Below are 27,510 nucleotides of genomic sequence, written 5' to 3'. Positions count from 1 at the left end.
AACCCCATTTCTTGGTGTGTAAGTCTCAAGAAAATAGGAACAAAATGATGTTTTCTTCCTACAATGAAGAATATGCCCATAAAAAGAAGAAACAGTACCATTCCTTTCAGGAAAAAGAAAAAAGAGAAAGTAAAGGCAGCAACATTAACTTTGAAGCTCACTGGTGTGGTTAAGGAAGGCAAGACACAGAGGACGTCCATATTAAAGGATGATGTCATGTTTCCAACCCCTGTGACCAAACACTCAGCAGAAAGAACTTAAGGGATCTCAGCTCACGTTGGTGGGAAGCTATGGTGGTGGGAAAGGCTCTCTCTCTGGTGCCACTGAGGCTCTTCATATTGTAACCAACCCAGAACACAGAGAAGGTGGTCAGTAGAAATTGAGTATCAGCTTCAAAGCCTTGCATAGTGGAACCTATTTCTACTAACCAAGACCCATCTCCTAAGGACTCTCCAGCCTTCAAAATAATACCACAAACTGAGGACCAAATGTTCAAAACACCCATGGGGGCATTTTAAAATTAAAAAGGATTTAAATTTATTTAAATGTATGTGTCTGCTTGTCTGTATGTGCACTATGTGCATGTAATACCCTCAGATGCTGGAAGAGAACATTAGGTCACTGGAAACTGGAATTACAGGAGGTTGTGAGCCACCTGCTGTGGGTTCTGGAACTTTGGTCCTTAGGTAAGTACTCAACCATCTCCTCAGTCTTTTAGAGAGACATTTAAGATTGTACCATATAATAGTGAACAATGGTTGTTTTAGGTAGCTGTATTCTAGGACCCAACCCCCAAAAGACAATAATGATCACATGACTACAATAGAGAGCTGGTACCAAAACACACAAATGAATATAGTTTACCTATAGATCAGTGCGACCAGACAGACAACAGACTGCACCCAAGTGATAAAAACTATAAAATCTTACTGATAGCCTAAGAAAGAGTAACAATTCAAGGGAGGTCATTGATTAGGAAGATCTCCCGTTGCCACAAACAAGAGCTGACAAATTAACCCACAGACTTAATCTAATTTCAATTAAAACAGGTCCATCGGGGCTTGACAAAATAATTCTGAGTTTATCTAGAAAGGAAAAAAAAATTCAATGCATGGCTGAGGAACCTGAGAAATGACATTGTTCCTTGTCATTTTGCTAAACCAAGATGTCACAGGGCATTACAATACTGCACGGGGGACCGAGGGGCTCCTCCTCTTTGAGCCTAGCACCTGACTAAAGACCTTGATTGATTTTTACAAGCCTCTGTCAACTCCGTATCGGGCAGTGTCAGGCATGATGCACACAGTGGCGAGAGCCTTGGTCCCTTGCTGCGTGGTGGAGCTTTCTGTGTGGGAAAGATGACCGAAACTAGTTGCCAGTGTGAGGGTCACTCGGGGGAAGCCTTGGGGAGCAGATCCTAGCAGTTCCATTCTCCCCTCCTCCTACAGGAGAGACTCAACCTCCAGATGTCTGTGGCACCTGCTGTTTATTGTTGCAGAATTTGTCCAGGGAGCTGGAGACATGGCTGGTACCAGCTCTGGAGACTGGCCTTGGCCTTTGCTCTGCTCTCCGACAGGGATGTGTGTATGGACTGAAGTTTTCACACTTGAGCAGGTATTATCTATCTGAACACATGTAATGCACATCCCCTTCCCTCCTCTGCCCCCCCCCCCTCCAAGCCTGTGTGCACTGCTTTGAGATGGGAGCTTTTCCAGCCAATTTGAGACTAAATTTAAACTAAAATATGTGCCGGTGTTCTAGAACAAAAGGTCACCTGACTGAAAGTCAAGGGTGTAGGATGACTCACCCAACAAAAATACATGCCTAAATTCAAGACACTAAGTTTTTCATAGGGGTGTGTGTGTGTGTGTGTGTGTGTGTGTAGGTAAATGGGACTCTGCAGATGCATACACATGTCCTCTGACAGACTGGAGGTCTCCTTGAGGGGAGCCTGAGAAGGCCTGAAGAGGACTTGTTGCCCCATCTAATGCCCCCTTCCCCTCAGCCTGCCCAAGCCTCTGAGATGTATTCACCAGGCGCTTTTGTCCTTTGTCCCCTGTAATGACATCATGTCATGTCACGGTGTCCTGCTGGGCCCACCCTCTTACATTTTCCCTCTGCCATCTGGAATTCGTAGTCTTGCCTACAAAGTCTCTAGTGCTGGTCCTTTACCTGTTTGTCCCCTGGAGACCTGGATTTGCCCGAGGACATCGCCTCTCTCACAGCTTCCTGGGGCTACTCCTACTCAGCCCCCCCCCCCCTTAATTAATTTGGTGCATGTGTGATAGAGCCTAGGGCTCACACATGCTAAGCAAGTGCTGTACCACTGACCTACATCCTTAGCTCTTTTTTTGGAGGTGGGGAAACAGAGTCTCACTGTTACCCAGCTTGACTGCACTTTGTAGCCCAGGCAGGTCTTTATTATTTGATCCTCCTCCCTCAGTTTCTGAATAGCTGGGACTATGGGCCTCTGCTTAAGCCTTCTCTTTCTATCCCTGGGCTGGGCAGTGGGGCAGGAGTCTCACTTCCTGGTCATTCTTGGTTCTTCCACACAACAATGCTGGGTTTTGTCCTGCTTTGCTCAAGCCCTAGACCTTGCCCCACCTCTTCCAGGATCCGCCCCTAACATCTCTCGCTCATGCCTCACCATTTTCCATTTCTTGGGAATATCCCCCCTCAGGTCGTACAATCTGTTCATTCTCTCCTAGGTTAAAGAAAATAAAGAGGGTTGGGGATTTAGCTCAGTGGTAGAGTGCTTGCCTAGCAAGCATAAGGCCCTGGGTTCGATCCTCTGCTAAAAAAAAACAAAACAAAACAAAACAAAAAAACCCCCAACTATTTGAAAGAAAATAATCTCTAAAGCACCCCCCAAACAGAGGCTGCTCTTCCCCCTGACTTCTTCCCCCACTCCACGCCCTTTCCTTCTCCTTCATCCCTCAGCCAGTTCCAGCCACGTGAGCCTGTCACCCCGTGGGAACGGCTCTTCCCTGGGCCATGGTGATTTCCATATCCCCGTCCTGACCCAGCATCCCTCATCATTGCCCCGGCCTGTCTGTACTGCACCACACAGCTGAGTGATTTTTTTGTGTGAGTTGCTGTCTCTACCTGTTCCTAGGTATCCCTCCTAGTTCCCACTGGTTTCCTCCCTCTTACCTGCTCAGCTGGCTTTCCCTCACAGCCCCGGCTCTGGATGCCGGAGTTCGTGCAGGTCTCCACCCTCCGCTAGCCTAACCCGTCCACAGACTGTCTCCTGACACATCAGAAATGCATCCTTCAGCTCAGACCCTTGCCCTTGAAACAAACTTTCTCATTTCAGTAAAGGGCAGACTCCCCTTGTCAGAACACTGGGAGTCACCTTTGACCTCCCCACCACCATTCATCAACATTACTTTCTCCATCTCTTTCTCCTACCATCCTATGTAAATCACATACGCTTCCTCTGATTCTCCTCACTCCTGTCTTCTAGAAACTTTTTCCTTAGCATGTTTGCCTACTACCATGCCCCCATGAGGATGTGGCATGCCAAATCATGCTGATTTGTTAAATGCATTGATGGGGGGGTGTATAGTAAGTAAGAGGGTGGGGAGAAGACCATTGCTCAGCAAATGGAACAAGTCCATGGCAGGAAGTCAAGAGGTAACCCTGTTAGGGAAAATGAGGAGGCTAGCAGAAATGAAGGTCAGAGAATGGCTGCCTGGACTACAGTGCTCTGGCGTGTAAGGACATACAAGCAGGGCATACAGCTGTAAGTTGCATTCAGAAATTTGGGTTCATGGGAACAGTAAACTGCCATGATCCTCCATGAGCCAGTGGTCAGGTCCCCTCAGCATTTTCCCAGAGTAGCTGGTGTAGAGCAGAATGTCAGTGCACAGTTAGGTCATCAGCAGTGGGGGGCAGGGGAAGATGGACCCTGTGGGCCATCCTGGGCACCTGGGTAGGGGCAGGACTAGAGGTTCCTTGGTCTCCTCAGCTCCTGTTCTATCCTGGGCTACAACACAAGAGGTAAAGCCTAGCACCAAGCAGCTTTTCCAAGGAAGTTGTCTTGCTTAAAACTGACCATTTGCTGAGGATAAAACTAGCATGAGGAATTAAAAAAAAAAAAAAACCACAGTTCAGTTGGGTGGGCAACTCAATGCCTGCCTATAAGACCAAACTGTTCTCTAATGGGTGAGGCCCAGGCTCTGAGTGAGCATCTGACCTACACCCACCCAGCTCTGATCCCTACAGCCACAAGCTTTGACCATATCCAGTGATAGCACTGTAGAGCCTACCAAGACAGAGAGAACCCGAGGAGAACTGTGGACTGTGAAGAATCCACATGGGTCCACGTCAGAGCAAAACAAAGATGCCAGCTCTCAGTAGCATGGTAAGGACACAACAGTTTTCTTGTGTCCTAGGCCATGCATCTCCCAACACCTAACCCCCCATCTTTTGCACATTAAAAAGAGAGATGGCTCAGAGGTTAAGAGCACTGACTGCTCTTCCAGAGGTCCTGAGTTCAAATCCCAGCAACCACATGGTGGCTCACAACCATCTGTAATGAGATCTGGTGCCCTCTTCTGGCCTGCAGTCATACATGCTGTATACATAATACATAAATAAATCTAAAACAAACAAACAAACAAACAACAACAACAAAAACCTAAGCGATCCTGGACAAACATATATATATATATATATATATATATATATATATATATATATATATATATATATATTAATTTGCAAAACCTTCCTATGACCACGAGGGGGTGGGAGACAGCTCAGTTGGTAGAGTAATTGCCTTGTCAGCATGAGGCTGAGTTCCATCCATAGAATGCAGATGAAAGGCTGGGTGTGGTGGTCTGTGCTTGCAATCCTAGGAAGCCAGGAGGAAGAGAAAGGAGGCAATCTTTGGGGTTCTCTGGCCAGCTAGCCAAGCCTAGCCTACTTGGCGAGTTCCAGGCTAGTGTGAGACTCTCTCAAAAATAATAAGGTAGGTGGCTCCTCAAGACTGATCCTGAAGCTGACCTCTGGCCTCCACATACCCACACACCCACCCACACCCCATTTGTATCCACAACACAAAGGCCCATTTTCTTTGGGAATCATCTCTCACTACCAAGGTTTAGGCGGCATAAACATGTTCTTATGTAAGAAGTCACAAAAGCACAAAGCTGGGGTAATAAGCAGATTTGAAGATGATGATTGTGTTTTGGGGATGAATCACTACTTGTCTGAACTGTGGGGAGGTCGAAGGTATTTTTAATTTAATGGATTAATCATGGATGTCTCAAGTTCTCGCTCCTGCCCATGAAAGCAATGCAGGGACTTTGCAGGAAGTTATAAATCATGTCAGTATTTGGGCCTCATCTCTGGAAGCCTGGGCTATGGGCAAGTTATACTAATAATTCGTGCGAGGTAGTATAGCTTCCTGGAAGGGTTCCTTTAAGCGGCTAGGTCAGGCAGCCACAGAAGTGGGGGGATCCCAGAAGATGGTGGTAGCCCAGTCTGTGTATGGGATCCCAACTCTGCTACCAAACCACTGGAGAGCAGGATGGTTCTAGAGAGAAGCAACCTATATTTTGAATGGTCATTTTTTTTTTTCTGGGTCTTCATTCATCTGTATAATGTGCTGGAGGCCCTGCAAGCGGCCACTAGCTTTGATCATCAATGTCTACCAACTATGACTAACGATGGCTTAAGATAAACCATAACCTCCCCCAAGTCTGCTCCTCCTGTATCCCATGTATTTCCCAAACATCTTCCTGCCATGCCAGGAAGGGATCAAACCAGACCTTCACCAGCACAGCTAGGCAGCTGGACCAAACCCCACCCAAGCTGCTCAGGGCCATCTTTCATATCCTCAAGTAGGTGGATGGTGAAAAGAATAGGTCAATGAATGTTGTTACCCATGCCCTCCTCCTTCCTCATGAGACTCTTGAGAGCCAGCAGGGCCTTCCTAGCCTCCTGCACAAGAGCTCCCTCCTTTGGCACCAAGCCATAGCCCACAAAAATCTTTGTTTCCTTCTTCTGGAAAATTCCTACAGTGACCCAGTCCTCCTTTCTGGACACCATGCACCATCAGGAGTCACTGAGTCCCCTGGGGAACTGGCTGGCACCCAGCTATGTGTAGCAGGAATCTTAAAAGTTCTTGTTAATAAAATTGAACCTGAGGCCAGTTATTGGGGTGAATGCTGGAAGATCAGAGAAGCAGAACAAGCCACAGCTACCTCACCTTGCCAGTTCCTCAGCTGGTCTTGTTTCCTCAGACTGCAAGCTTCTGAGTCCTTACCCACATGAATCTCAGCTGAACTGTGCTGCTCAAAGCCTAAAAGCTTAACTGGCCAAATGCTTAACCAGCCAAAAGCTTCTAGTTTCTGGTCTTCATACCTTATATATCTTTCTACTTTCTGCCATCACTTCCTGGGATATAAAGGCTCACTTCTTGGGATTAAAGGCATGTGTCACCGTGCCTGGCTATTTCCAATGTGGCCTTGAACTCACAGAGATCCAGAGGTATTTCTGTCTCTGGAATGCTAGGATTAAAGGTGTGAGTGCCACCATTTTCTAACTTTTATATCTAGTGGCTATCTGTTCTCTGACCCCAGATAAATTTATTAGAGTGCACAATATTTTGGGGAACACAATATCACCACAGCTATGTGTTCTACCAACTTCCATCTTGCGGAGGCCATAGTCTTCCACTCACTGCTTTTTCCTCAGAGTCTCTTTCAGTGGCTGGTTCCGACCTGCTCTGAGCTGTGCACTAGGCTTGGAGACAGAGGATTCAGGGCTCTCGTACTCTGTTTCCCCAAGTGTGCAGTTCAGAGAACCACAACAAAGACCTGACAACTGCCTTCTCTACCCCACACCAAGATTCTCTAAAGGCAGCTTCATGGCAGCCCAGCAGGATAAGCATTGTCCCTGGGTGCTGTCAAGGTCTGTTTGTAGCTATTGACTATGTGTATGTATGATGTAAGGGTAAGTCACCTCAGTTCTCAGAGTCCCAGTGACCTTGTCTGTAAGACAGGGATGGCACACAGCAGATAATCAGTAAATGTCACTATTGTAATTATGGCTTTCACAATGCCCTATTTTCCATGTCTTTCTACATAGATACACCTTGCTTCCTTCTAAGTCTGACAGAACTTTAACTCCTGTAGTACTTTGAAAACTCCTGCCTTTTTCTGGGGTCAGCAGGCCATTATGTTGTATCCTTGGGAGACAATCATAGAGTCTACTTTAGAGGTGATCCCTTGAGGGTGTTGAGTGCCACACCAACTGCCTTCATGAATGCCAGGAGCTATATATAGAACCCTACAGGACCAGGCCAGCCATCCAGCAGGCCACACAATGAATTAGAAAACAAGGGATCTACTTCCCAGTGTACTCTCCCCATACTATCAACAGCCCTTCCTTTGGCTACTAGAGAAGTCTTGAATCTCTCAACAATGAGGGTATGTATCTATGAACCTCTCCTTCAGAAGGCTTTCCAGGCCAGGTGTAATAGCTCGTTTTCATTGTCTGCTTGACTATGAGACACACCTTGGCACACTCATACAGACATTATCAGAGAGAAAACCTGAGGTGGGAAGACCCACCCTAACTATGCCTAGAATCACCTTATGGTCTGGGGTCCTAGACTGAGTACAAAGGTGAACACCACCATTCACCTCTCTTTCTGCTTTTTGATCATGATTGGCCACCTCACATTCCCACTGCCATGCTTTTTCCTCCGAGATGGAGACTGCATCCTCAAACCGTGGGCCCAGATAGAACCTTCATCCCTTGAGTTGCTTTTCATCAGGCAGTTTGCCAAGCAATGAGAGAAGTAATTAAGATACTGGTAAGCAGTCCATTCCCATCTTTGGAAACAGTCTAAGTCTAGAAATGCCCATGATACTGGGACCTTGCTCTTAAATCCATCTATACCATGAGCCCAGGCTTAGCCTTCCAGGTCCCCAGGGGCAGAAGGTCTCAGCACAGGGGCCTGCTACATCATATATGAAGGAACTGGAGGCTTTAGAGCCTCCTCCAGTGGTGGAGACATCTAGGATGTTTTCAAGCTGCTGTGCAGGAGTCTCACCCTCTTTATGTTTGTTTAGAGGAGATAAAGGGTACCTTGTGGCCTAGGCTCTTTAAATTTTAAGATTTATTTCTATTTATGTGAGTGTACATCTGTGTGTGGGTATGTGAATGTGAGTGTAGGTAGCTGTGGAGGCCAGAAGAGGACATTAGATCTTCTGGAGCTATAGATGGTTGTGAGCCACTGGATATGAATGTTGGGAATTGAACTTACATCCTCTGGAAGATCAGGGATCACTCTTAACTACTGACTTAACTCCCCAGTCCTGTTCCTTGGGCTCTTATCAAGTGAGGCTGGATGGAAGGCTTTGGGATACCAGATAATTGTATTTCTGCAGCCTACATGAGGATCTGAGGGGTTAGAACATGAAGTAGGGCTCTTTTGCAATTGAACATTCAAAGCACCATCAGCCTCTGGTCATCACTTTCCAGAGTCAAATGGAGAGCACATGTTCTACCTGGACCAATCCCTGCTAGGAGTATCCCCTACTACCTGCCTGCTGCACAGAATCCAGTCCTTGAATGACTGCTAAATCTCTAGGTGGGTTCCTGTTGAGGTATAACTATCTAGGAACACTTGGGTTATGATTGGTGAAACCCAGATACATATTTATTTTTTTAAATGGGCAGAGTCTCATGTAGCCCAGACTGGTCCCAAACTTATTATATAGTCAAGGATGCCCTTCAACTTCTTTCTGATTGCCCTACCTCTACCTCCTGAATGCTACCCTCTCAGTTTGTGGGGTGCTGGGGACCAAACCAGGGCTTTGTACATGCTAGGTGAACACTCTATCAACTGAGCTAAATTGCTAGCTAGAACCCCAGTCACTTAATCTAGATACACAAATATGAAATTCCAAAGGTACATCCCAGATTGAGGGAAATTCTAATAAGATACTATGTGGACATGCACAAATATAAAAATCCCATGGACACTTGGTCAAGGTAAACACAGGGTGAGCTAAAGATGCCCAGTCATCTCTAAATGGCTTGCCATTCACCCTGGCTCCTTGAGGTCAGTGAAGGTGAATCTCATGATGTCATCATTCTTGACATCTCACTCACTTTCTCCTGGGACAAGTCCCAATCACCAGCTGTCACAGAGGATCTGGGAGCTGAATTGCCTCACTGTTCCTGGATACCTGAGTGCCTGCACCAGGCCTGATCAGAGACAGCTGGGCTTGGTGGGATGATGCTAATCCCCCTGACATGATGGTCCAGGATAGGACTTCAGGGAGACTGGAGCTTGTTTTGATGGTGGGTGGGGCCTGGCTGAGATAGATGGAATATAGTGTAATATAGAGGTAGGCTAACTCCAAAATGGCCCCAGATAGTGATTTTCCTTAAAAGCCACCCATAAAGTGGGTGATAGCCTATCCACGTGAGAGTTCATACACAGTGCTCATCCAGGGCTGTACTCACTGACTCTGGCTTGGAAAACTGCTAGGTGGGGGAGGAGGGTGGTCAGGAGGGGGTTCTTCCTGGCCTTTAAGATGGCCGATAATGTCTGGACCTGAGCCAGTGAAAACGATCTCTCCAAACAAGCCCATCCATCCTCACCGGCAGAGAGGAGAGGCTCATGGATCCCTGTGGGGAAGGGCTGCTGAGAGAAACAGAGCCTGCTAGATGCCCAACGATGTGGTGTCACGTCACCTGGAAGAGCAGTGGTGACTTGGACACAGGTTCTGTAATTGCTAGATCCGGAGATCAAGGTATTATGTTACATCTGGGCCACACCTGCCCCGTACTTCCCAGTGGCCGCTGGAGCCACAGCAGCCCAGGTGACTTGCTTGCATGACTCATCCCCAAGCTCCCTCCCCTGGCATTTGGGTCCCTTTCACCCGAAGTAGCCTTGGGTAAACCAGACCCAGCACTTTCTAGTCCATTCTCTGTATTACAACAGATGGACTATTTATGTCTTTACCAAGACAAAATGCAAGAGAGGATGAGGCTTGCTCGGAGCAGCATGGAGGATGCTTTGAGGGGACAACATGCACGGAGCCATTTACTAACCATTCACCTGCAGGACGTGGGTCTGGAACAGCTGCTCGTGGCCCAGAGCGTGGCAGGTGTAATTGCCCATGTGGATTGTGGTCACCTTGGTGATATACAGGGACTCATCCTCTCCGAAGTCCTGTGGGCAAAAGAACGATGATGAGGTTCACCTCTGTTAAGCAGACTGGACAGCTGGTGAGTGAGTTTTCCAGGAAAAACATCTCCCTCCCTGGTGCCTCCTCCTTCATGTGGCCATGACCTTTCCTACTCTGCAATCAAATTCCCTGTAGCTCCTGGGAATGCTGGCTTGTTTCACAGGAATCTTGCTCACCTGGTGGAAGGGTTGATTCCTGAGGGAGGGCCTTGTTGAGAGCAAAGATGGAGAAACTTTCTTAAAGGGCTAGATGGTAAATATTTTGGCCTCCAGAGTCTTCCGGTTTTTGTCAACTCCTTGGCTCTGCCATGACAGCAAGACAATAACCAGGATGGTATGCGTATGAAGGAGTGTGGCTGTGGTTGACGGCACCCATGGACTCCAGCTTGCTTAACCATAGTTTAAATTCCATCTAGATCCCCAAGGGAGTATAGGCAGCTTATGGGATCAGAGCCACCCAAGGTAAGAGAGACAGAACTGGTGGGAATATGGGACAAGCCAAAGGCAGGGAGGGATAGGAGAGAAAAACTGAAGGGCCCGTTCCCAGGGTTTCTCCAGGAAGTGACTCAGTACGTCTCTGCTTAGTGGTCCTTACAGCCTCCTAGGATGGTTCTTCCTGGGTCAGGACACAGCGGAGGGGTCCAATGAACACAGGGCACCAGCAGCTCTCTGGTCAGCTGTATTCTTTCTTACAGAGCTGCTCATGAAGCTGGGCCCTTCCAGGCACCTGCTGCCGACAAGTTAGGGCTCAAGATTTCTTTAGTTGTCTGTGGAAATTCCTCAGTAGGTCTGGCTTTAGCTACCAGACATCTCCAAGGATGTGGGGCTTGGCACTATTGAAACCTTGAAGGCCTCAGCTTATGGGTAAGAAAAATGGCTGTTGAGGGTTGTATGTTGGAGACACAAGGACACATGGCATAGATACTCAGAAGACCCAGAATCGGCTGCAGCTCTGCCATTGACCAAAAGCCCTGTAGCCCCCACCTATAAGCTGTGGATAAAAAGTGTGCCCTGGCTGCCTAATGGGGGCCTTGGGGATCCAGCAAAAGAATGCATGAGAAGTCAAGAGTAGGGGTACATGCCTGCAAATCCATCCTTGGGAGGTGGAGGCAGGAGGATGAGGAATTCTTGTGAGCTTGAGGCTAACCTGGGTTCTATAAGACCCTGCCCTAGTTTACTTCCTTTTGCTGCTATAAAACACTTACCAAAACCAACTTGGGGAGGAAAGGGCTTATTGTAGTTCACAGGCTATATATAGTCCATCATCAGGGGAACCAAGGCAGGAGCTTGAGACAGGAACAGAAGCAAAGACCGTGGCTTACTCAGCCATCTTCTAAGAATACACCACCTGCAGTGGTCTGGCCTTTCCTCATCAATCCCTAATCAAGAAAAGGCCCCACAGACTTGCCTATAGGTCCATCATATGGAGCCAGTTCCTCAGCTGAGTGTCTCTCTTCTCAGGTGTCTCTAGTTTGTGTCAAGTTGGCAAAAACTAAGGAGCACAGGCTCTGTCCAGACTAACCAAACCGAACCAAACCAAACCAAACCAAACCAAACCAAACCAAACCAAACCAAACCAAACCAAGAAGACCAAACCAACTAGACCAAACCAAATAACCAAACCAAACAAAACCAAACCGAAACAATACCCAAGAAAAAGGAATGCACATAAAGATGTTTTCTGGGATGGGATGCACGGCGCACACTCGGGGCACTGTTTTCCTGAGAGTAACACCGAGCTCTCTCTCCTGTCTTCTCCGAGCTTCCTTTGTCCGCAGAGGCACTGTGGCAGGATTTAAGGCCACCGGCTACCGTGCACAGGATGTCTGAGCAGCTTCGGGGGCCACTCCTTAGGGTCCTGTTCCTGTCCCTGCAGCAATGCCACTTTCCCTTGCTCACACCCCAGGGCCTGATCACAACCCCATGAGTCCCTTTAAAGATGTTTTTGGGGGTTGGGGATGTGGCTCAGTTGGTAGAGTGCTGGCCTAGTATGCACAGAGACGAGTTTGATGCCTAGAGCACACAAGCAGGGTGTGACGGCACATACCCGTAATCCCAGCATGTAAGAGGTGGAGTTGAGAGGATCCAGAGTTCAAGGTCACCCTCAGCTAGGTACTGCATTCAAGGCCAATCTGGGCTACATGAGTTCATATTTCAAAAGGGAGGGAGAGATGCTGTGGGGCTAAATTAGCCCAATGAAGGATGAGAGAAAGGCTCAAAGCAGTGACAGGAAGGTTGACAGTGGACATGGCTCCTGCTTTCAGTATTAGTATAAAAATGGCCCACTATGCGCTCATCTTAAAGAAATCTGGAACCCTGCACCTGACTGAAACATCACTCTCCTTAAAAGAGCCCATCCCTGCCCTTCTGTGGAAGCCTCGGTAATAAAAGCACACAGCACATAGCTGACTTAGCCTGTGTCATAATAGAGCCATAAGGGCTCACACCTGAGTTGCTGATGAGAAATTAATGGCTGGTCAATGCTGGGATGACATTCCATCTAAGCTGTTTCTGTGTTGAGAAAAATAGGTTTTGCTTGGAGTCCAGTGGTGGGATGGCAGGCCACTGAAAGATGGCTGGGAAGCCAGAGCAGCCCCGTGTGTGTGTGTGTGTGTGTGTGTGTGTGTGTGTGTGTGTGTGTGTGTGTGCGTGTGCATGCGTGCGCATGCATGCATGCATGCGTGTGGGTGTACACTGGGGGACATGTAGCTCATCCTTACGGGGAAGGGAGTAGGGAGGGAAACCCAGTGTTCCACATGGTCAGATCCAGGCAGACTACAACCCAAAGTACAGAACCAGAGCTGCTTGCTGGGAGTCCAGTACATGGTCATTTGGATTTTTCTTGACTCTTCACACCCTAGCCCTGCTAGAGTCCTTGAGGGTAACCTCAGGCTCCCGTGGCTCCTTCCTCTTGTCCCCACCTTGTCAGGGTTGCTAGTCGCCTGGGTCACAGCACAGGTGAGGGTGGCTGCTCAAAGTCAAACTCCCAGGGGTCACCTGAGAGTGGTACCCCATTAGCATTGGCACACAGAGTACAAGAGGTTACTTGTGTCAGAATCTAATGTGTGGCTAGCTCTTCCTGACGGCCAGTGTTCTGTATCTACAGATTCAACAAACCAGAGGAGAAAATCATCAGGAAAAAAAAAAAAAAAGGTGCACTCTCTTCTTGTCAACATCCCTGGAGAGTAGAGCAAAGTAACTATTTACGTAGCATCTATATCATGTTACACCATATACATTATGTAGAGATGGTTCAGGGGAGGGTATGCAAATGCTGTGTCATTTTATACAAAGGACTTGAACATCTCCAGATTTACATCACCTTGTTTTATCCTCTGGAAAAAACAAAAAACAAAAAACAAAACCCAAAAACCAAACATAAAGCAGACACCCAGTCCCATGGGGTGAGTTGGTAGAATCTATTGGAAAGTATCTAATTTCTTTTACCATCTCTATCATGATATCCTGTATCCAGCCACCATGGTCTCATCTGGGGAGCAGGGACTCCCTACCTTTGTCCCCCTGCAGCCTGCTCACCCACGGAACATCCCACAGAACAGGCTTCTTCAAGCAAACGCCAGATGGCGCACATCCTCACCCAGCCCTGGATGATGGTGGCAGCGCTGCCCTGTCCCAGTGTGCCCACCCTGGCTTCCCACTGCTTACGAGACCTTTTCACTTGCTGTCCTCCTCTTTGGAGGCTGCAGTCTATCTCCATATTCCCTAAGGGTGCTCACATCTCATCTGACCTCCACCCCAAGGCGCCTGACTCCCTCTCTTTGTGTTACTGCGTCCACCACCTGTGAAACACACTAGACTTGAGCTCCATGAGGGGAGGGGATGCTTGGACTCTGTGGTCACTGCTGTTTCCCTAGAGCAGAGTGCAGCACTTCGTATTCAGTGGTATTTTTTTTTTTTTCGAGACAGGTTTTCTCTGTAGCTTTGGAGCCTGTCCTGGACTAGCTCTATAGACCAGGATGGCCTCGAACTCACAGAGATCCACCTGCTTCTGCCTCCTGAGTGCTGGGATTACAGGCATGTGCCACCACCGCCTGGCCAGTGGTATTTATTGGATGGGTAGTAAGCCACTGAGTGAGATGTTCTGCCGGGGTAGAGTCCTGCTCTGATTCTTTGGTATGAAAATCTGGGTGTCCACCTCCTGCCTTCATATCTAGTCAAGTATTGATTAGCCATGCAAGGTAAAGACATGGGAGTGGTCACCACAAAGTGGCTGGAAGAATGGCAAAGGATTGATCCCAAGTATTCATGTATATGTGCATTTGTGTGTGTGTGTGTGTGCGCGCGCGCGTGCGCGCGCGCGCAGGTGAGTGTGCACATGTGTGCAAGGACATGTCGGGGCAAGAGGTTAATACTGACATCATTCCTCAGGTGCTACCACTTTGATTTTTTTAAAGAGACGATCTCTTCATTGTCCTGGAATTTGCTGATGTGGATGTGCTAGCTGGCCAGGGAGTCCCAGGGATCCTCCTGTCTGCCTCCCCAGCACTGGGATTATAAAGTGCACCACCACACTCAGCTTTTCCCTCATGGGTTCTGGGGGTTTAACATAGGTCCTCATCAGTCTTAGGCCCTTTACTGACTGAGCCACCTACCCAGGTCTGGTCTCATCTTGTTCCCACTTCCTGTCTATTTCTTCCCTATCCTGTAGCCCTCTGAGGGATTCTGTTCTTTTGCATCCTTCAGGTCAGGGCATGCGGGATGGACTGAAGGTTTAGCTCAGGGCAGCAGCAGATGGAAATGTCCTTGTGCACAGCCCCAAACTGTTGACTATACACCCCTGAAAGAGTCTTGTAGCCTCTGCCTGCTTCTGTTGTCTCTCAAATATAAGTTCTTGTTCCCTGTGAGTGGAGCCCTGGGAAGAGCTGCACCAGCCCCCAGGGACAGGGGAGCCAGCTCTTTACAGCTCTTCTCTTAAGTACAGAGCATATCACTGCCTGTGGTGTCAGCTCAGGGAGAGCCCGCCTCTGTAATAAATAAAATAATCTCTCTAGGCTAAAACAATAGACATCATATAATTACAGAACGATATGCATATTGTTTTCTGGATATGAATACTGGCTGCAGAAATCAAATTACCTCATTGGATGTGAGAGAATTACTTTAAACATTGATTTATAAGAAGCTACATAAAACTAAGCCTGCAATCTTTCCTCCTCTGAATGCTTCCTGAGATGTGTCTGAATACTGCTATCAATGCTTGATTGCATCTCTGTAATTGTTTTTTTATGGATAGCTTTTTCCCTCTGATACATAGAAATGTATTAGCAAAATCAAAGTTCCTTCCAGAAATAAACAGATGCCAGATGAGGCTGTTCTTTGAATGGGTGCACATCCATTTTTTTGGGAAGGAGACAATTTTACTTAAAGACACGATGTTTGTCTATTAAAAAGCGATTTTCTAAGTATTTGCCCTTATTAAAGAAAGTAATTAGATGAGACTTCAGTATTAAACAGTAGTTAAGCAGAGAGGAGGTGGGGGATGCCTCCATAGTGACACATGAGAGTCAGGAATAAGTAATGTCATGACGAGCCACCAAGGCTGAATATTTGGTGAGTCAGCGTTAAACAGAAGGACTCTAGGGTAACACTACAGTTCAGCTCAACCATACTGTCACAGTTACAAGCTGAAGCTCAGTTTGGAGGCATTTATCCAGAACTTTCCAACTTTGCTTTTTCAAGAAACATTGCTGGGGGCTGGAGAGATGGCTCAGTGGTTAAGAGCACTGGCTGTTCTTCCAGGGAATCCTGGTTCAAGTCCCAGAAACCACATGGCAGCTCACAGTTGTCTGTAACTCCAGTTCCAGGGGACCTGACACTCTCTTCTGGCCTCCTGCATGCACATGGTGCATGAATATACATGGTGCATGTATATACATGCAGACAAAACATGAATACACAAAATAAAACAGACAAACCAACCCAGGGACACCCCTGGCTCTCTTTGGGTAAGAGGGTGTAAACAGGGGTCTCTGGCTTGACTCTAGTCCACAAACTGTCACTCATCCTGGTATCTTGCCTACGCAGTCAGATAGTGTGGTCCCTACGCTGAGTGACATCTAACAGCCTATACATCTAGTAGCCAATTCTCAGAGACATTTGAATCACATGTTTAGTATCCAGACCAAATGGGGTCCCCATGCATGCACTGGTAAATATACAGCTTCCACACAAACACATGTACTGAATATGAGAAAGTATATGTGCGTGCACACACCCACCCATCCAACCTGCCAGTTCTCTGTAGCTGACCACTCATGTTGGGGGTCTTGTGCTGCCTTATTCTGCCAAGCTCCTTCAGGAACAGATGTGGTATTCTGCAGGGAGCTGCCAAGCCTGTCCTCTTGCTCAAGATCTTTTTGTGTTAAGGATATTGCAACAACATTCTGGGAGGCCACTGAAGCCTGAAGAGAGCAGCCATGCATGTGTAGACATCCCAGGCTGGGGCTGTCTTGCCCACTTCAGGTTCAAGGCCAGAAGAGGGGGTCAGAGGCACATGAGAAAGCACTATAAGGAAAGCTCCCAGCTTCTTTAAGACCTTGGGGGCATGTGTGGTCACTGGATGCTTGGGTGACTATTGGCTTGTGGAGGTCAATCTCTCCCCTCATGATTGTGAACCTCAAAGGAGGTATCCCACATTCATCCACTACCGTGTCATCACCTGTGGGTTACATAATGAACTCAGGTATGATGGCTACCTGGATGGAGACATGTCACTTTGGATGCTGTTCCTTATGGCCTATGCCTGAAAGAAGGGCATAAAAATTTATTGCCACTCAAAGACACTGCTAGCTTTGTAGGAAAGTGGTCCCTAAGCCCCCAGAATGTTCTGTTTCATTGGAGTCTTTGTTTATGTGTGATCTTCAGGCCATGTGGGATCTGTCCTGCTACCTGAGGGGTTCCAGGATAAAGGTCATCCACAGAGCAGCTAGTGATGAGGCTCCAGAAAGATCTCTGGACACAAAGGACTGGCACACTTAGTGTGACTACCATGTGCTGATGATGGAAAATGGCACGTCTGTGGCGTCACTGGCACGGGTCCCAGGAGGAACTTTGCTTGGGACTCCCTGGATTCTGCTGATGTCTCCTGATTTTCTCCTGTATTTTTCCTGTTGGAAATTGTCACCTGTGAGGCTAACAGTCTCCAGTGGGTTCTGTGAGTCCTCCTAGCAAATTACTGACCTCGAGACTGGTTTGGGAGCCCCAGAATTATGACTGGTTTTAGAAGTGTGCATGTGCATGTGCGTGTGCGTGTGCATGTGTCTGTACTACTTTAACTTCATTGTTGGTACAAAACTCACACAAGAGGTTCTGGCCCAGTTGCCTGGGTTTTGGGATGCCATATTGAGGAGGCATATGTGAGCGTCTTGGTTCACACATGGACCCAGGCTCCTGCCACTGGAGGCTCACATCAGAGATGTTGCTCTGAGCATGGAGCTCAGAGAGAGAGCAGATAGCACTCATCTGGTTGAGTGTCATGAGGTATAAGTGGCAGCTCTTGGGCCCTATTACCAGGTGCCCGAGTCCCTGAATGGGGCTTTGGGTCCATGGATAATTGCTAGTGTGTGCAGGGAATGTGAAGGGACTCGGGCATCAGGCTGTGTGTGACAGCATCAAATGAAGTTCCAGGCCCACTTTGACAATTGTTCTCATCAGGCTGCTGTTCCTCCTCCAAGTAACTCTTGAGTCACAAGTCCCCGGATTGAGGAGGCTTAATGGAGTATTAGCCCCTGGTTCCAACCTGTTCCAACTACTGTCATTAGAACGTTCCAAGATGAATTTTGATTACATTTCCTTGTAGGGACTAAGAGATTTTTGATCAAGAAATTCCCACTGACCTAGTGCTTAAAACCCCTATGCATTGTTGCAAGGGGTATAAACCAGCACATCCTTTGGGGAAATATTTAATAATTTCTCTCTGAGTTGAAAATGCCAGGGAGAGGGTTTTGCTAGTTGTCTAGTATGCGTGGAGCCCTGGATTTGATTGCTTCCATTGCATAAACTGAGTGTTGTGGGGCATGCCAATAATCCCAGCAATCAGAAGGTGGAAGGAGGTGAGAGGGCAACCTTAGCTACACTGGGAGATCAAGGCTAGCCTGAGCTACAGGACAGCCTGTTTCAAGATAAACAAACCAGTCCTCTCCAAACTGCATATTGGCTCCTCCTGAGAACTTCCTGTATGGATGTGGTCAGATATAAGAACCATGTGTCTTGATGAGGGCTGCAGCATGGTGGGCAGTGGACAAGACCAGCACAAAGGGACAACAGGCGAAGGCACACCGGGTGGGGGCAGAGGGCAAGGCGGGGCAGCTGCTCTGGTGTGGGGCTGGGACTGCAGGCTCTGGAAAGCATCCTTTGGAGGGCTAGGCTCCAACCTGCAGTGGCCAAGAGGGACCCTGGTCAGCCTCCTCCACTGGCTGGATCTCTGAGGAGTCCACAGGCTCGTTCAGGATCTAGTCAGGTCTAAGGGGGAAAGAGGTGAGCTAGGGGAAGACATCTAGAAAGTAAGCGCCAGAGGAGGTACTTGGGACAGTTGACTCACAAGTCCACAAGTTGACACACCACAGACCTAGGACCCATCCTCGGAGTGCCTTTCTTCTTTTCTCTTTAATATAGGGTCTCACATGGCCCAGGCGGGCTTCTGACTTGCTTTGGAGGCAACAGAAGACTTTGAACTTCTGATCTTCCTGCCTGTACCACCTATATGCTGGGGTTATAGGCATGTGTCACCATGCCCTGTGATGCAGTGCTGGGGCTGGAACCCAGGGTTTGTGCATACATGACAAGACTCTATCCACCAACCCATGTTCCCATCCCCCCACTCCAGATAGTATACCTATCAGTTTTAATTCACCCAAAGATTAAAAAGGCAGGAGGTTTAGATATCACCAGAGTCTTCAGCCCAAGCTGGAAAGAATTGGCCTCAGCTTCAAGTACTGTGTTTTCCAAGAGTTTAAAACAAAATGTACCCAGGCGCTTAATGAGATGATCTTAATGCAGAGTGACAGCTACTGTCTGCCGTGTGGCAAACAGCTCTTCATGCTAATCAAACGCCTCTCTTCACTCCACAATGGATTCACGACCGGTTCATACAAAGACAATAAAAATTAAATGAGTCACGAGCTCCTAAATCATTTTCTTTTTGGTCTTTTTTCTTTTTTTCTTTTTCTTTTTTTTTTTAAAAGAACTCACTTCCAAAGAAACCTTTGGAGAGAGAAGCACATGCTTCATTAGAAATATTTGTTCTCAGTTTTACACCATTTAGCCATGGGGGAAAGGAAACCTTTTAGCAAATCCTTCCAACAATGGCACGGATTCTTTCTTCTAGTGGGCTTTGTGGTGCTGATTTTGTCCCTGGACTCTGCCTGCCAACATTCGAAAGCCCCAAAGAGTGAGCTTCCATTAAAAAAAAAAAAAAAAAAGAAAAGAAAGAAAGGAAAAAAAACCCACAGAAACCTCAAACCTACAGCCAAATAAAGAGGGACTCAAGTTATTTGGAATATACTGAGTGTGTGGTAGGTCTTTAAAATCTTTTAAAACCACTTGTTTATGTTGTGTGTGCATGTGTGTATGCAGGCATGTGTTCCACAGCACAGATGTGGAGTATGGCAGGGTGAGTGGCAAGTGCCTTTAGTCATTGAGCCATTGATGTCTCTTTTTCCCCTTCCCCTTAATTTTTAAATTACATTTACTTATTTATTTGTGTGTGTGTGTGTGTGTATGTGTGTGTGTGTGTGTGCATACACGCACCTTTGTGTGTACAGGTGTGGAGGTCAGAGGACAACTTAAGGATTTGGTTCTCCCCTTCTATCATGTGGAACATGTGCAGCAAAGCACCTTCCTTTACCCACTGAGCAATCTTACTGTCCTCCCCACACCTGTCTCCCTCCCCCACCCCTGTTTTAAAGAGAAGAATATAAGAGAGACTGGGGATGTGGCTCAGCGGTACATTGTTTGCTTAGCATGCACAAGGTCCTGGTTTTGTTCCTTGGTAACACACACACACACACACACACACAGATACACACACACCTTTTCCCCCTGAGAAGGTCCTCAGTGGGGCCAGAGGGAAGTGGCTGATGTGCCAGCACCTCATACCTGACCCGGCATCCAAGTGGATGCCGCTGTGGGACCTTGGGAGCGGGACAGGGTTGCGGGAGGTAGGCAGAGGCAGCCTCAGGGCATAGCAATGCCAGGCGCTAAGTATTATGTCCTGTTACCAAGAACCCCTAAGTGCCACTGGGTGGCAGGCTGGCTGCAGGCCCCCAGAAAGCTCTTCCAAGCTTCTGAGTGCTCTAACCCCACCCACTTTATGCAGTAGTGGGAAGGGATGTGGTTGCGGTAAGAGCCCAGCCCAGTACCTGCTACTACAAGGCAGGAGCAGCTGCAAAAATACAGGGAAAAACAGCACCAACACTCAGTGATTCTGCTCATCTGCCATCATTGGTGGCTTCTGGGATGCCCTGCCCCTGTTTCTGTCCCTCCTTGGGCAGGTGCCATCACCCTTTGGATGACTGGAAAGTGAAGGAGTCACGTGGGTAGAGGACTAGTGATACTGTTGAGGCAATGACGCACAGTCTGGATTGGTGGGGTCCCTCACTCTGTATTGAATGGCTGCCGGGAAGCCTGGAGTGGTTAGAGAGCCAGAGGACTGTGGTTCAGAGTGGGTTTGCATGTTTTGTTGGTATGGGAAGTGAGACAGCATTCAAACTCCATCCCAGAATGCCCAGGGTGGGGCTGGGAGTGGCAGGTATATCTATTTTTGACATGGGCCCCAGCTTAGACCCCAAAGCCTGTTTTTGAGCCTCAGGGAGATGTGTGTGTGTGTGTGTGTGTGTGTGTGTGTGTGCAGGAGCTATCCAGGGAAGGGTGATACATGGTTCTTCTTGGTGGTCCAGGCAAAGAAAGCAAGATGCTTTCCTGGCTTCTGTGCAGGACCCAAAAATCCCAGTGTCCAAGCAGCTTCTTCATCACTGACCCATATGACCACAGGGTTGGGAGAGCCTGCAGAGTTTAAACTGCCCCCTTTCTGATGGGGCACCTAGAGTGGTAGACATCTTTCTGCTTCCTAAGATAGTGTGGTGTCTGGGCAGAGCAAACCCTCCAGGATGAACATGGGCTCTGGCTGCTGGGAGGCATCTGTTACTGGCATTTTCTGAGTGACAACATTTGCCTCTTACGCACATAGCATCTGTCACCTGGACAGAGCAGAGCCAGGGAGATCTGACTGCTGACTTCTGGTGCCCACGGTGGGATGGCCTGTGGGGCACCATGGCATGGGCTGGGGGACCAAGGCCTCATCTTCTTCCTCTATCAGACAACACTAGTGTGAACACACTCCTAGGTGCAGCCTGACTAAGAAGACAGTTTCTAGGTCAGTGACAGTGGCCATGGTTCCCCCAGGGCTGAAGTGAGCACAGGGTCGGATCTGAGACACACTGAGATAATAATAGGTGGCTAGGAAGTAACTCGATTACAGGCTGCACGTTGTTGGCTCCAGGGACCGTGGGCTGGAGTGGAAACCACCGATTCCTCTTCAGGCTGACAGAAGGAGGCACGTTGTGACCCAGGAGCCTCTGGGAGGGGTGCTCTTGCTAGCACCCTGCACAGCGGCCTCTTCTGGGAGTGGGTACCTTCTTGGAGGGCCGGTTTCTGCTGTTACAAGCTGGTGAAGCTGAAGTCTTGTGAAGTACTGGTGTGGGCATCCTAGTCACATGCGTGTGAGGTACTGGTGTGGGCATCCTAGTGACATGCGTGTGAAGTACTGGTGTCAGCATCTTTCAGGAGGCTCAAAAGATCCAGGTTGGACTTTCTGACAAGGTGAAAGTACCATGAAAGGCACCACAGCCATATGGAGGGAACTTTGGTCAGGAGACACTGTGGCCACTCTGAATGTGCTCTAGGCCAACTTAGAGAGGGACAAGGCTTGAGAGCAGCTGTGGACCTCCCTTTTGTTCTGGGTCCCATGTTCCCTGGGACTCTTCTTGGAGACATGTTCAACTTTAGGTGAGGAGGGTCTCCGGTCCTGTGTAACAGCCGCATTCGACCACATTGCTTCTTGATCAAAACTCAGTAGTTCCCCTGAGTCTATGGGGAAACAGCAAAGGCTGTTAACATTACTATTCAAAGTCCTTTGGGGTCTGTTCCTAACTGGGGCCTTTCGACCGCTCTCTCGTGCTTGTCACGGGAAGCCCCAGCGAGGGCAGCTCCTTTCTGCAGCCCTTCCAGCAGGTGTTTGCGGAGCTCTTGCCTCTCCCTGTGTGCTGGCAACAGTATCTTTGCTCGGGACCCCAGCGTGGAGCTTTTGTGGCACTTAGTATGCAAAAATGATGACGGGCAAGCTCGGTGCTTCTGACAGAAGTGTTCGCTCTCCACAGAACACAGGCGGCCCCTTGCTTGCCTCTGGGCTAGAGGGGAACATTGACTTTCTGATCAAATATTATTCTGATGCGCAAGGCATCTTTGATGTTTGCAAGTCAGAAAAGTTTAATTACATGTGTCATTAGGATGGCATTCTCTAATAGCTCTGTGACTGAATTCATTAACAGAATTCTTAACAGATAAGACAAGACAAATTAATATTTTGTTGCCCATGAAAGCGTCTCATTAAGAGAGTAGAGAAAAAGTGATTAATATTTTCTTGCCAATCAAGATGTCTCATACAAATGACAAAGAAAGGAGACCCACACCTTTTTGTGTTTTCTAATCTCCCTGCCTCGGGTTTGGAAGGCTGATCCATTTCCCTGGTTGGAAGCCATGTTTCGGTACCAGGCATTAATTACAACTACGTTGATTGTATTTCAGTGCTCGTGGTGGCGGGGTGAGGGGTGCTGAGATGGCCAAGAGGCTCCGAAGATCCCCAGAACCTCAGATCTTTGCTCCTCCTGGGCTGTTCTCCCTTGACCAATTCTTGCTTCATAAATACCCTGGGCCTTCTGGGGGCCAGCTACTGCCCTCTTTGGCTCGACTTACTCCTAGAAGTGTCCTCCTTGATGTCCTGGAGGGAGGGAGGGAGGGTGCTGCTGCAAACCTTCTGGGTGTCCCACACTGAGCTGGGTGTTTCTCACACATGGGCAGCTTAATGTTAATGAGGGTAGAATGTTGAGTTTCAAATCTGGGACAAATGGCTGAGGTGCCTGTTTAACATATCAAAGTGGACACTGGCTACCAGCTTCTCCCGCATCCGTCAGTCCCTACTTGTTACAGGGCCCTTCTGGTTGGTGTACCCCATCCCTTACCCTGAAATTCTCCAGCCAGGGGGCTAGGCATCCCTTCCCCCAGCTTCCCTTCCCTATAGAATCCAACCATTTTGGTTCCTCATCCTCTTTGGGCCTCCTGGCTGCTGCACCTGGTTCCCCTCTGTCCCCTCTGTCCCCTTGCCCCACAACCCCTCCTCACATAGCTCAGGGGCATGACCACTCTGGACTGTCCCAGATGTTCCTGCCTCTGTCTGTGCTCTCCCTTTTATCTACAATAAACTTTCTCCTCCACCATACCTAGGAGCAGTCATGTCCTTTCCTTTATATTTTTCTTCATTCAGTAATAATAATAATAATAATGATGATGATGATGATGATGATGATAATGGCATCCATAGAATAGTCTATGTCAAGAATGTTACATGCATTTCTTTACCGTAAATCTTTAAAGCAGGTGCCCTCTCTCATTTAGCCCATTTCATAGATGAGGAAAATTGAGACTTACAAAGGTCAAGGGCCCTTTCCAAGGTTATTCAACAAAGTGTTAGCGCTGAGACTTGAACCTAGGCCTCTTTGAACCCACAGCCTATGTTCTTCATTAGCAGGTGGTGGATGTGGAGGAGGCAGGCATGGGCATTGCATGTGTGTTTTTGCATGCAGCAAGGACCCCTGTAGAGCAGGTGCTGCCCTGTGTCTGTATCTGGGGGCTTCTGAGAAGCAAAGACCTGACCCTGCCTATTTGCAGGCTACTGACTCAACCATGAGCAAGTGTTTCCAAGGAGGTAACGAGGGGCCATTAATCTCTGGTTGCACCCACAATTATCCAAATTGCTAACCTGATTTGAAAAGGAGAAATGCAATCGAGTTGGTGCTGGAGGCATGTTTGAGTAATTTAATTAACCGATGGCAAGTGCACTGAGGAGAGTTTGCCTCTGCTTTTATTTCTGATGTGTTTAAATGGAGCACCAAATAATGCTGGGGAGGTTAGTCAGTCACTGGTGACCCTGGCCTAGTGAGGTGCCAATCATAGCGGCCAAAGGCGTTTGCAAATGGATGCCAATTATGAGAGGCTCTGTATACACAAGCCAGCATACCCAACCCACACACATGCACACATACACACGCTCATACTCAAAACACACATGTACACACATAAATACACACACACACACACACACACACACACACACACACACACACACACACACACACACTGGACTTTCTTGCTATGGTCTCTAGCAAGGCCTAGCCATCTCTGGTCTAGAGGATGAAGGAGTCTACTCAAGAAGTGTCTATCAGGGATCCCCAGGGAAGGCTTCACTGACATTCTGAGATGGATGGGAGAGGATACTGACTGTCCATCCCACAAAGGGGAAGTCTCAGGGAAACAACACTGCCTGGTGTGACAAGAGGGTTGAGGACATTCCTCAGCCAGATCTGCCAGGTTAGATGCTGTGGAGTGGTCACCTTTTCTAGCTGCTTTCCCTGTGATCTGCAGGCTCCACCCAAAGGGGCCTAGAGTCTTGAATCTCAACTCTAATGGTGCCTACACTTTGGGCTGGACTGCTTATACCATGATCGTCTCAGCCTTGGAAGCAGCTTCAGATCATGGGTTTAGCTGCCATCTTGAGACTGTCAGCATTGCTGCCCATGGTCCCTGCTTGTGCTTGCATGCCCCTAGGGATGGGAGGCTCAATCTACCATGAGGCAGGCTCAGCAGCAACAATGGTGTCCCATTTGAGGAGCTCGGATTGGTCTCCTTGGTGGTCATACGGCTTAGATCATCTCCTTCCACTTATAGGTGGCCAGGATCTGACTATTCATCCCATGAGTTGTCTTCTCTGATGCAAGCATCCCATTGTGGACCAACTGTTTGTCCAGAGTCAAGGAGACCAAGGTAGTCTCCTCTGCTTGAAAACTCTACTCCCGTTACTTTAGCCCAAGACCCATAGCTGCCCTGAATCTCACCAACATGGGTGCCATTGCTGACTTCTTGCATGAAATGTCTGGACAGCCACCTCTACCCTTTGCTAAAGCTAGACCAATTGATATATTTAAATTAGTCCATGTCATCTTGTAGTTCAGTAGAAGGGAGTGGCAGCCCAGGTCGCTTTCTTAAAGATGAATTTACTAGGGATCAGCAGGCCAAGGAATTACTCAATGTCACAAAGCTGCACAAAGCTGGTATAGAAGTAGCTGTCAGGTTCTTCATGGTCCAGAAGTATCATCCCCTGTTGGTAATGTCAGGCTGTGTGAATTCTGATGAGGAATGTGTGTGTGTGAGTGGGGGGGGGCGGTGTTGGGTGTGTGGGTTTGTGTGTATAGAAGTTCTTATGGTTGGCATCAGTTTGTAAACGCCCTTTGGACACTGTGATTGGTTCCATGCTAAGTCAGGGCTACTTGTGACTAAATAACCTCTATGTCCACCTGTCGGGGGAGGTGGCTGGAAGTTCCTTGAATCTGCATCTCCTTACCCAAAAGGAGGTCCTTAAAGTGAGCCTCTGCTGGCCTTACTTGGCTCCCTTCCACCCCCTCATCTGTCATTTATCCCCCCCCCCCCCCCCCCCCGACCAGCCACCTTGCTCAGTTTGCCTTCTACTGGGACAACCCAGCTCTCCATACTCTCCCCAGCTGTAGAGCTGGACTCTCCTCCTTGTAGCTCCTGGCCAGTTTTTCTCTCAGCCTGGCGGTGCTCTCTGGCAGCTTGTGGCTCATCCCTGTGAGGGATGAGACTGGGCTCACACAGCCTGTTTCTCTCCAGACCCTGCCTTAGGGCCTGTTTTAGGCCTTTGCTAAAAGAGGGCCCTGGCCAGGTGCCACTTGCCCTGGCCGTGTCTCTCCTGGCCAGTAACCCCTCTCCTTTGACTGGACATAACTATCAGGTTGATGACTGTCATCCATGGGTCCTCTAGAGCTGTCAGGCTGAGCATGGCTCTGTTAAATGGAAGCCCTCTGCTTCTACTGCCACACAGTGTCCTGCATGTTGGCATTCCCAGAACACCCCTTGCCCTCAGAATGAGTGCTGGTGACTTACATTGATGTCTTCTAGACCCAGGAAGCTCAAAGTAAGCCCATTGCGCTTCCAGATGATCGGTGGCCTCAGGTCTCCACGAATAGCGCAGGTCAGCACTGTGCTCAGCCCCACAGTCACTGTGGTCACACTGACCTTGTCCTCAGGGGCGAGGCTCAGCTGAATCACTTCTGCAGAAGGAGAGGAGAGAGCAGTCAGAAGCAGACACAGGGGCCAGACCTCAACGCTAGGTGAACAGTCATAGATTCACTCAAGGGGCAGGGCCAAGGGGAGCTTTGGACCCCCAGAAATGGTTTATAACATGCCAACTAAATGCACAGGTAGATACCTTTGCTAGGTGATGGGTTACAATTATGTTGAATGTCTGAAAGGCTCTATGAGTCAGAACCAGTCAGGAACAACATCTAAGGTGCTGGAGAAACATCTGGGCCATGGGTTTGTGAGTGGAGTTGAGAACACCAGTTGTCAGGGCCCATAAGGTCCACCCAACAGACAGACCACAGGGCCAGCTGTGGAGTATGCTGCTTGGAGCGCTCTGGCTTAATGAAGTTGGAACTTGCTATGTGCGGTCAAGGTCTGTTGGTGAGCCGACAGGTATGCCGTCCATCTGGGGTAGCTTAAAGGTTGAACTGTCTGCAGTCTGGAGCAGGAACTGGCTGACCTTTGAAGGTCTGTTTCTGCTTGAAGATTCACTGAGCTTGGATTTGGATTTCTGTTCTGTGACCGTGCACTGTGGCCTTTCATTATTATTATAATTATCTTTGGAAATATACTTCAGGCTGGCCAAATTATGAGTCCTTCCATTTTCACTTGCCAACTGGCACGGAGACTGGTCATTCTTTGGGCAAACACAGAAGGATCTAAAATACTTCCACACCACCCCCAGGCTTTCTGAAATCCTCACGATTTATGAAAAATTAATCAAACCCAGGCTGTTGAGTGCAAACACAGGACCAGGCTTGAGTGGAAGGGAATGGGACAGGCTCTTCCTCTATGTCCACTCAGGGGTTGGGAGGGGGGTTGGCCTCAGGGGAGAGTGTGTCTGT

The 27,510-nt window shown here is 48.3% G+C and overlaps 1 protein-coding gene across 1 annotated transcript in view; it reads right to left on the bottom strand.

Annotated features, from left to right (window-relative positions):
• The window catches only part of Fstl4 (follistatin like 4), a 421,445-nt gene that overhangs the window by 33,229 nt on the left and 360,706 nt on the right, over positions 1-27,510 (bottom strand). Inside the window, exons 7-8 of the mRNA XM_036197831.1 lie at positions 26,468-26,634; positions 10,081-10,201 (exon numbers count right to left, since the gene is read on the bottom strand). Of these exons, the coding sequence (XP_036053724.1) occupies positions 10,081-10,201; positions 26,468-26,634 (288 nt within the window). The remainder of the gene's footprint in view (positions 1-10,080; positions 10,202-26,467; positions 26,635-27,510) is intronic.

Source organism: Onychomys torridus, chromosome 8, assembly GCF_903995425.1.
Source record: "Onychomys torridus chromosome 8, mOncTor1.1, whole genome shotgun sequence".
NCBI classification, from domain to species: domain Eukaryota; kingdom Metazoa; phylum Chordata; class Mammalia; order Rodentia; family Cricetidae; genus Onychomys; species Onychomys torridus.
The sequence above is the reverse complement of the archived record's forward strand: the minus strand, read 5'-3'. Positions and strand labels throughout refer to the sequence as shown.